Genomic DNA, 9,556 nt, shown 5'->3' with positions numbered 1-9,556 from the left:
TCCGATCTCCAGGGAGGAAGACGAGGAGGACGAGGACGAACCCACAGAGACGGAGACCTCTGGGGAGCGACTGGGCGTCAGCGATAATGGAGGTGAGGTGGCAGGGGCCGGGGTGGCTCTTGGTCAGTCGCCTCCTCAGTGGGCTTTCCCGGAGGGGTGCAGCTTGCTTGTCCTGTGGGCTGGCCTGTAACTCACTCTGTGACCTTGAGCAAGTCATTTCTCCTCCCTGAGCCTGGGTTTCCTTTCATCATTCCCTGGGACCAGCTCTGCTGGGAGGTGCTGGGTACAGAGAAAGTCAACTCAGGGCCTTTTCTCTAGGTACTGCAGGTCTAGCCAAGGAATTAAGAGTCCTGGCATGAAGCAGTGCCCTGTGGAGGGCGTGGGGCGGGTGGGGAGGGAACCTTCTGAGCTGGGAGCGTGAGTAGGACAGGACTTGTTTGCAAACTTGGGGTGCCTAATGCCAGTGAGAGCAGAGACAGGAGTTAAAGAGGGTCAGGGGCACAAGCAACGATGGAGGGTGCAACTGGCTGCAGTGGGGGAAACAAGAGCTTGGATGCTTTCTAGAGACTGGACTGTAACATTAGGGTTTTGAAGAGTGAGTAGGAGTTCTCCAGCGGCGGGTGGATGGAGGGCTTAACTAAGTAGTTGCTCGCTTGTTACTGTTATTACCAACAGCTGACTTTCTCAGTGTTGCTGGACAAACCCATGGGGTTAAGGGCTCAGACTGTGAAGCCAGGTGACGTAGGTTCAGATCCTTATTAGAGGTGAGACTAAGGGCAAGTAAGTTCATCTGTGTGCACCATCGGGTGCTGGTTGTCAAACAGGGATCATAATCATCTCATCTCCCTCTCAGCCTGTATTTTGAGTCAGTTCATCCCAAATGAACCTTACAGATTTTGTGTTCATCCAACCAGTTGTTTTCACCCAGGGAGATACCAGATAGACAGAAGCTAGATTTATTTCTGCCGAAGGCCAGCCAGATAACCAGGGGAAAGGTGTGCGAGGCCCGAGGCTTGCAAGGGCCTGGCCAGTGCAGGGGATGGGGAGGCGTTGGCAGTGGCCGCAGTCCAGAGCACTCAGAGCGCAGCAGGCACCAAGTGGCCGGGCCTCTGACACCACCCACAGGACTCTTTGTGATGGACGAGGACACCACGCTGCAGGACCTACCCCCCTTCTGTGAGTCAGACCCCGAGAGCACGGACGGTGAGTGTTGCAGGCTGTCCCCATCACCATAGTGGGGGGTGAGGGGAGCTGGGATCAAGGCGGGGACAGAGCCTGGAGTCCACACTCTCTCCCAGATGGCAGCCTGAGCGAGGAGACTCCTGCTGGCCCCCCAGCTTACTCGGTGCCCCCGGCCTCAGCCCTGCCCACACAGCAGTACGCCAAGTCCCTGCCTGTGTCCGTGCCCGTCTGGGCCTTCAAGGAGAAGAGGACAGAAGCTCGGTCGTCCGATGAGGAGAACGGGCCGGTGAGGGGCAAGTGGGGGAGGCGGGGAGGAGGGTGTGGGGAAGGGCTCAGAGGCGTCTCCTCCAGGAAGCCCTCAGACATGGATGCCACATTTCCCAGATTTGATCTGCCCCTCCTCACAAGGCTAGTTCTCGGGCGAGAGCCCTGCAGCTTTTAACTGCATCGTAGCCTTGTAGAGAGAGAGCGGCCTCTCCTTGCCCAAAACAGCTCTGTTAGTAGAATACCTGATCTGGACAGGGCGCACGTGTTTGGTGTCCCCTCCAGATGGGGAAACTGAGGCTCAGCGGGGTCAGATTGCTTTCCGCCCCCACCCCTCATATTCCTGGCCCCTCCTGGAGTCTGTGCTATCTCTCTTGTCCTCCATTCCTCCCACACCATCCTACATGGATTCCTGGGCTGGCCTGGGTGGGTCCTCATCGCCCACCACTAAAGCGCGGAAGCAGAAGGAAAGCCGATGCACTGAGAGTACACATGACTTGCTGAGACTCAGCTGGGATTGGAACCCTTTTGGAAAACAGCTCTGGAGGGAGGTGGCCTTGGGTCCTGTGGTTCCCCCTCCCTATGACACTCAGTGTCCTCCTTTACAGACTGGCAGGGTTCACTAGCTGCTGCCGTCCTTGTTTGTTGGTGGAAACATAATTAACCGAACCTCTGAGGTCCTGGGCTGGCCTCCAAGAGGGCCTGAGTCCGGCTTCTGTCTGTGGCCTCTCTCACTCGGCTGGGTGTCAGGGCCCGAAGGGAGGTAGCACTGGGTGCTGGGGCTGCAGGTAGAATGAGGACCCCTCCCTGGTGGAGACTGACAGGGAGAGGGCTCCTTTCTCTACAGCCCTGGTGACTTGGTCGTTCAGCTTTCTTTAGCAATCACTATGGTGATTAGCCCACACCCTACTATCTGCCCCATTTTTCAGAGGGGAGACAGGAACCTAAAGAGATAAAATCCCTATTGACAGCTAGTGGCTGGCAGAAGCCTGATTAGAACATGACTGAGTCCCAAACCTGGTCCTCAGACATGAGACTCTGGGTGCACACAGCCTTGATGGTCAGCACCCAGGCAGCACTTCCACTCTGGAAGGACGGCGGTGAGACAGGCTGCAGTGCGTGCACAAAGGACCAGGCTGAGAATGCGGGGAGGAGAGGGGCAGGAAGGCTTCCTGGAGGACGTGGTGCCTTGAGTTGGGTAGCAGAACCCTAAATGGAGCAGGACAGGATGAACGGCCTGCCAGGCCGTAGGCGTCGCAGGGGCAAAGTGCTAGGAGAGGACCTGGAGCCCTGGGGTGCAGGCTTTGACCCCGTCCGTGTCGCCGGTCCCGCAGCCCTCTTCGCCGGACCTGGACCGTATCGCGGCGAGCATGCGCGCACTGGTGCTGCGGGAGGCCGAGGACACTCAGGTCTTCGGGGACCTGCCGCGGCCACGGCTCAACACCAGCGACTTCCAGAAGCTGAAGCGGAAATACTGAGGCCCAAGGAGCTTCCGGGCCCGGCGTCCGTCCCACCCTTACACTACACCCCTGCCCCGCCCCCGGGGCCAGCCAATCCGAGTCAGATCCGGGACCGGCCTCCCACCCCCCGGGCCACCAGGATTGACCAGTTCCTGCAGATTCCCGCCACCCTTCCAGCCCACGATAACTCCCGCGCCGCCGAACGGGGCCTATCCAGTTTCCGGATTGGGTCTGTCTGCTCTCTGCCCAGCAACAGACTTTTTTCTAGTAAGGAATTGGCTCGCTCCGCGACCGGGGCGTGGCTAATTCGCAAGGCTTTGGCTCCATTCCCGAAAGTCAAGCTCCAGGATTGGGGGTAATGGTCCTCCCCTTCAGCATAGCGAATGGACAGCTCCTTCATTTGATTGACTTGAACACTGTAAAGGGCTTGACCAATCTCCCGAGAGGCTGAGTTCCCCCATTTGATTGGCTCTAGCCTCCTGGGGGCGTAGCCAACTCCTCCTGTGCCCAGGATTGGCCTGTGGCGTTAAATTTACGTTCTTTACACTACTGGGGCTGGGGTTGGTTTTCGCCGAAGTCCTGACAATTGTCCCTCTGGCACCCTCAGGGATGGCCTGATCCGGTTCTTGCGTCTGACACCCTCTCATTGGTTACATCCCACAACTGCCTGCCAATCAAACCCGTCCTTGCATCCAGGACGTTACCAGCTCCCGCCCCTCTCCCCCCCACCCCCACAGGTGCCTTAAAGGGCCCTCGTCCACCCAAGGTGGGGGGCAGGGGGCCTCACTCTCCGGCCCTGGTGTTGGGGGGAGAGAGTCGGAGGTGGGGATCGGGAGTTGGGAGGGGCGCTCTGAGATTAAAGAGTTTTACCTCTGACAAATGAATATGAAGTGTGTTCTGGGTATTCATTCAACATTTTTCGAAGCCAAATGAGCAGGTCTCATTGCTTCTCAATGTAAAGTTGGGAATTGGGACTCGTCCCGATTTCACAGATAAGAAAAGGTAGATACACAGGGTGGAAGAAAGGATTCCATTCCTGTGTGATCGTGGAATCCCAATCTTCAGGGCTGTAAATTTCGGAATAAGAGTAGTTTTGAGTCGGTCTCCTGAGCCCACATGCTGCTGCTGCTAAGTCGCTTCAGTCGCGTCCGACCCCGTGCGACCCCCATAAACGGCAGCCCACCAGGCTCCTCCATCCATGGGATTTTCCAGGCAAGAGTACTGGAGTGGGGTGCCATTGCCTTCTCCGCTGAGCCCACATAGTGCCCAGGAACCCCCAGCTGAGGCCGGGAGGTTTCGGACTAATGTAAGACAGCTGGAGGTAAAAGAACAAACGGCTCTGGTCTGAGGATGCAAACGCGGAATCCCCGTCTCCCATCAGATCACCACCGATGGAATGCTAACGACAAGACTTCAACAGGGTAAACTATTACCTAGACAACTTTACAAATTATTTACATGTACTAACTCTATCTTTTACAACTCTAACTTTACAAATTATTTACATGTACTAACTCTATCTTTCCTTCCACAAAGTGGAAACGATTATCCTCACACTAGACGAGAAAACTGCAGCATTGCTGTCCCGACGGGGTTTCGTCAACTGACAATAACCTTAAAGAGAACTTCATGCCGCTGTAACTATCTCCGGCAAAAGGAAACATTAGACTTCAACGCGGAAAGAGGAATATCTGTGAGCATGGAATCCACTCCCCCCTACAGGCCTGAGTCTCATACTGCAGCAGAGGAGATGAAGGTCAGAGCTGCAGAGGGACCTTAGGGTGCCTGGGCCTGAGAGGGCGGGGCTTATGCCGCAGCGGCGCCAATGCCCCGCCCACCTCGGTAGGAAGAGTCATTTCCGTGGGCGGAGAGACAGCAGCCAGCCGAGTCGTCGGCACAGCGCCTCCGGCAAGCCCTCCCCGGTCGGAAGTGGCGAATGAACCAAGCGGTGGGCAGGGGTGAGCGTGGGGCCGAGGCGAGAGCGCGAATTTTTCGGCCTTTGCCCTGGAAAGCGGGGGTCCAGTCTCCGGAGGTAGAGCGGGGCGTCGTCGCCTGGGAAACCGAGCTATCCCGAGGCCGACGAGTGGGTGGGACTTCCGGAACCTTTAGCGGAAGAAAGGAATTCCTAGTGGAGAAGGCGGGAGGAGGCGGGACTTCCTGTGGCAACTGAGGGCTGCCAGTCAAACCGGTTTCCCTATTTCCCCTTAGGCCGACTCCCAAAATGGCCAGGGTGGAGACCCAGGGTCGCCTGTGGCTGGAGAGCCCCGCTGGGGGAGCGCCTCCCATCTTCCTGCCCACAGGAGGGCAAGCTCTGGTCCTGGGCCGGGGACCCTTGACGCAGGTTACCGACCGGAAGTGCTCCCGAAACCAGGGTAGGCGGGGCGGGGCCTCAGCTGGACCGGGTGGTGTGGCGTGTGCTTAAGGAGCGGGAACACAGGCAGTTGGAAAGACAGGAGGGGATATGCTTGGCCACCATGCGGAACTGCGTGGTGCGGCCAGCCCCGAAGTTAGTAGGTGCCCCCTGTGGAGAGCACAGAAAGAAAAAGGGTACTTGACCTGGATTTAGCCAGACGCCTTGGACGGGAGCGGAGGGAGTCCATCCCGAGACACTTGTCACTGGGCAGAGAAGGGTAGTCACAAGTGCCGCGAAGACTTGAATGAGGCCACAACCCTTGTTAAGCAGAGAGCCGGTTCTATGGAGAAAAGTGCATATTGCGGGTCAAGCCCGGAATCTGCATCTTGTCAAGGTCCTACATTGTCAAGGAGAAGCCATTTCTACACAGAAAAATACCTGCCGTCTCCCTAGGCGAGGACTAGTGTCCCAGGCAATTGTAAGGCCTTTATTGGCTCCTGCATGTCAAGGAGTGAGCCAGTCCTACTTAGAAAATAAACTGCTTCCTCCTGCCGAATGGCTGCTGTGGCCCCATCCTGTGGTTTGAAGCGGGGCGTGCTCCCCAGTAAGGAGGGAACCAGTCACCCAAGGATTCAGATCCTGACTCCACCCCTTCAATCTTCAGTGGAGCTGGTCGCTGACCCTGAGACTCGGACGGTGGCAGTGAAACAGGTACCGATTCCTTAACAAGAGGCAGCAGGCCTGGGGGTGAGGATGGAGGGTATGGAGAATCGTCACCCAGCGGGGAACGGGCCCAATTGGGAAAACCAGACTCTGGGAGGGGAACAGGTGTAGCCCGCTGCAACCGGGTAAACATCCATCCCCATTTAAAATGAGTAAGACTGGAGGCTGCTAATCTTCCCAGAGCCTGATTGGCGGTACACGGCGAAGAGGCGGGGCTCGAGGGTCTGATTGGCTGGTGGAGAACGGCGATTCCTTTCCCGGGTTATTTGATTGGAGGAGGTTGCCGGGGGGTGGGGCCAGCTCCAGTTACCGCCTCTCTCTACAGCTGGGAGTTAACCCCTCAACTGCCGGGACCCAGGAGCTGAGACCGGGTTTGAAGGGCGCTCTGGGGGTGGGAGACACGCTGTATTTGGTCAATGGCCTCCACCCGCTGACCCTGCGCTGGGAAGAGGCCCTCACTCCAGAATCCCAGCCAGACACTCCACCCAGTACCCCTCCCGTGACCCGAGAGGGAGAGGAGGAAAATGTTGAGCAGCAGAAAAAGCGGATAAGGAAGTCATCCCCTGGCTGGGAGACCTTCGAGAAGCTGCTGGTGTTCACAGCACCTGGTGTGAAGGCTCGGGGCAAGGTGAGGCCCAAGCTGAAGACTGAGCTCTAGCACAGTCCAGTTAACACCCAAACAAAACTTAGCTCCCATTTGGATTTTCGTGGTTATTAGTCCCCAAAAGTGAAATGGAAGGAGGCTGGGTCGGATACGAAACCCATTTTAAAGATTGAAATACTGAGGGGCTCAGGAGGAATGGGAGGTGGTAGAGAAGATTTCACTCTCTGCTGTCCGGGTGGCATCCTTGTCCTTACATAGGATGGGTAGGCCTGCTGTGACTGGGTTTCCCCATCTGTAAGGGGCGGGCGGTCATAGTCCCAGCTTGCAGAATTGATGCGAACCAGCCTGTGAGCTAGGTGGACCAGAGGTGTAACAGTGCTGCTCTTTTTTCTGGGTGACGCCAGGTGGCTGGTTTTGATCTGGACGGGACCCTCATCACCACACGTTCTGGGAAGGTCTTTCCCACTGGCCCCAGTGACTGGAGGTGATTGGAGGCAGTAGGAGGGGATGCTGAGGCGCTTCCGGGCCCCAGGTCACCTTGCGCTTCCTCGCCCGCCCTAGGATCTTGTACCTAGAGATTCCGCGGAAGCTCCGGGAACTAGCCGCCGAGGGTTACAAGGTGTGTGCCCCGTGGGGGCCGGCTCACAAGGCGGGCCTGGGCCTGAGGAGGGGCCCGGGTGACACCCCGTCTCCTTCACAGCTGGTGATCTTCACCAACCAGATGGGCATCGGGCGCGGAAAGCTGCGAGCGGAGGAGTTCAAAGCTAAGGTGGAGGCTGTGGTGGAGAAGCTAGGGGTCCCCTTTCAGGTATGGCTGCACGGGAGGCTGAAGGACTATGTAGAGGGACAGAGAGGCTGAGACAGGGGCCAGAGATAGCGCGGTGGGCCGGAAAGGAGGAAACAAAGACCCGGGGAGAAGGTGTGACATGGTGAGCCAGTTGGGGAGTGGGTGGGAGCCCCAGGGGTGGTTATGCTGACAGATGCATTGTAAGTGGTGCTCACCTTGGTGAGGGTTGGCGTAGTGTCTTTGGGATTCAGGTGCCCTTGAAGGACTCTGGGTGTCGGAGCAAGAGTCAAGGATGGTGTCTGACCCCCACCCCACCCCACAGGTGCTGGTGGCCACGCACGCAGGCTTGTACCGGAAGCCAGTGAGCGGCATGTGGGACCACCTGCAGGAGCAGGTGAGCCTCCGACTCCCAGGGCTCCGCGCCCGTCTGCCCACTCCAGGTCTCTGCTCCATGACCTTCCCTGTCACCCCCTCCCCAGGCCTGGCCGCCTCAGTTTTTTTGCTATCATGTCCTAGTGCTGGTGGGTGAGGCCAGTGCTTTTAAACTCGGAAAACCGGAGTGGTCTAGAGAGAAATCACCTGTGGATTCATTCATGGGTTTGTTCTTCAGAACAAACAAAGCTTATTGAGCTGAACGTATTAGTGGACAAGACAGACCTGCCTGCGCCCGGGTGCTCCTGGACTAGGGAGGGCGCGGACGATGATAAGTGTGTTGATGGATGTGTAAACAGTGAGGGTGCAGCCAGGTGTTGATTAAAGGTGGTGAGGGAGCCGTGTGTCATCTGAGGAAAGAGCAGAGTAACAGCAAGTGCAAGGATCTTGAGGTGGATGGGGTCTGGTGTGTTCCCGGGCAGGGAGGAGGCCTGTGTGGCTACCGCTGAGCGGGTGAGGGGGGCGAGTGGGAGGTCAGACTGCGTGGGGTCCGGGGCCGCGCCCGGTGGGAGCGGGCGCCCTCTGGCGGCCGCTTGTGGAACAGACGGTGAAGCGGCTGAGAAGTGGCTGAGGTCTCAGAGGCTGGAGGGCAGGCCTAATGCGGGGCACCTACGGAGCCGACCTCCTGGCAGGACCCGTTAGTGCGACAGATGTGGGCGTGGGTCCCTTACTGCCTCTCATGTGTCCCCATCCCTGCCCAGGCCAACGAGGGCGTGCCCATCTCCATCGGGGACAGCGTCTTTGTGGGAGGTAAGGGCCTTGGGCTGGGGAGGTGAGTGGGTTCTGGGCGCTGATGGGGACGGGCCGCCAAGGATGCGGGTGGAGACGGGGCTCCGTGTTCCAGACGCAGCGGGACGCCCAGCCAACTGGGCCCCTGGGCGCAAGAAGAAAGACTTCTCCTGTGCAGACCGCCTGGTGAGTGCCCCACACGGTCCCGCCCCCGGAGCCCGCCCCCACCCCGCCCCATCCCACCCCACCCAACTTGCGCCCTCGCCTGCAGTTCGCCCTGAACGTGGGCCTGCCATTTACCACACCAGAGGAGTTCTTTCTCAAGTGGCCCGCGACCCGCTTCGAGCTCCCAGCCTTTGACCCGGTGAGGCCTGAAGGGCGGTGCGGGGGGCGCACAGGGATGGGGCCGGGTCTCTCTCATCTTGTCTGTCCCTCCTAGAGGAGCGTCGCCCGCTCTGGGCCTCTCTGCCTCCCCGAGTCCAGCTCCCTCTTAAGCTCAGACCCGGAGGTGGTCGTCGCCGTGGGATTTCCTGGGGGTGAGACTCCCTGACCCCCAGAAGCCCCAGCCCCTTTCCGACTCCTCAGGCCTCACTCACCCTGCACCCTTCACAGCCGGGAAGTCTACCTTCCTCCGGGAGCATCTCGTGTCAGCCGGATACGTCCACGTGAACAGGGTAGGACTTGGTCTTCATTGCCCCCCGACCCCACAAGAACTGTCCTCTTGGTCTCCACTCCCTGGACAGCTGTCCTTTCTGACTCTCCGTCACTCTGCCTCGGTGTCCCCCCACCGGCCCTCGGTCCCTGTGCCCCTGGGTCTCCCAGGCCCCATCCCTGCTCTCTCTCTGGGTCTCCAGGACACTTTGGGCTCATGGCAGCGCTGTGTGACCGCATGTGAGGCAGCCCTGAAGCAGAGGAAACCGGTCGTGATCGACAACACAAACCCCGACGTCCAGAGCCGGGCCAGGTACCGGGGTCCCAGGGAAGGTCCCTGGAGGGCGGCCCCGGGCCCTTTACCAAGCCCC

General features: G+C 58.8%; 2 protein-coding genes across 2 annotated transcripts in view; both read left to right on the top strand.

Annotated features, from left to right (window-relative positions):
- The window catches only part of AKT1S1 (AKT1 substrate 1 (proline-rich)), a 7,643-nt gene extending 3,853 nt beyond the window's left edge, over window positions 1-3,790 (top strand). Inside the window, exons 5-8 of the mRNA XM_010849718.1 lie at window positions 13-92; window positions 1,126-1,203; window positions 1,299-1,468; window positions 2,781-3,790. Of these exons, the coding sequence (XP_010848020.1) occupies window positions 13-92; window positions 1,126-1,203; window positions 1,299-1,468; window positions 2,781-2,924 (472 nt within the window). The 3' untranslated portion in view covers window positions 2,925-3,790. The remainder of the gene's footprint in view (window positions 1-12; window positions 93-1,125; window positions 1,204-1,298; window positions 1,469-2,780) is intronic.
- Window positions 3,791-4,752: 962 nt separating this feature from the next.
- PNKP (polynucleotide kinase 3'-phosphatase) overlaps window positions 4,753-9,556 on the top strand; it is a 5,641-nt gene continuing 837 nt past the window's right edge. Inside the window, exons 1-14 of the mRNA XM_010849717.1 lie at window positions 4,753-4,864; window positions 5,115-5,278; window positions 5,924-5,970; window positions 6,308-6,610; window positions 6,991-7,070; window positions 7,148-7,205; window positions 7,287-7,394; window positions 7,696-7,767; window positions 8,507-8,555; window positions 8,650-8,720; window positions 8,806-8,898; window positions 8,974-9,070; window positions 9,147-9,208; window positions 9,389-9,539. Coding sequence (XP_010848019.1) covers window positions 5,128-5,278; window positions 5,924-5,970; window positions 6,308-6,610; window positions 6,991-7,070; window positions 7,148-7,205; window positions 7,287-7,394; window positions 7,696-7,767; window positions 8,507-8,555; window positions 8,650-8,720; window positions 8,806-8,898; window positions 8,974-9,070; window positions 9,147-9,208; window positions 9,389-9,539 — 1,342 coding nt within the window. The 5' untranslated portion in view covers window positions 4,753-4,864; window positions 5,115-5,127. The remainder of the gene's footprint in view (window positions 4,865-5,114; window positions 5,279-5,923; window positions 5,971-6,307; window positions 6,611-6,990; window positions 7,071-7,147; window positions 7,206-7,286; window positions 7,395-7,695; window positions 7,768-8,506; window positions 8,556-8,649; window positions 8,721-8,805; window positions 8,899-8,973; window positions 9,071-9,146; window positions 9,209-9,388; window positions 9,540-9,556) is intronic.

The sequence above is a fragment of the Bison bison genome, unplaced genomic scaffold (assembly GCF_000754665.1).
Source record: "Bison bison bison isolate TAMUID 2011002044 unplaced genomic scaffold, Bison_UMD1.0 scf7180017864285, whole genome shotgun sequence".
NCBI classification, from domain to species: Eukaryota; Metazoa; Chordata; class Mammalia; order Artiodactyla; family Bovidae; genus Bison; species Bison bison.
This window is presented reverse-complemented; position numbering and strand designations above follow the sequence as displayed.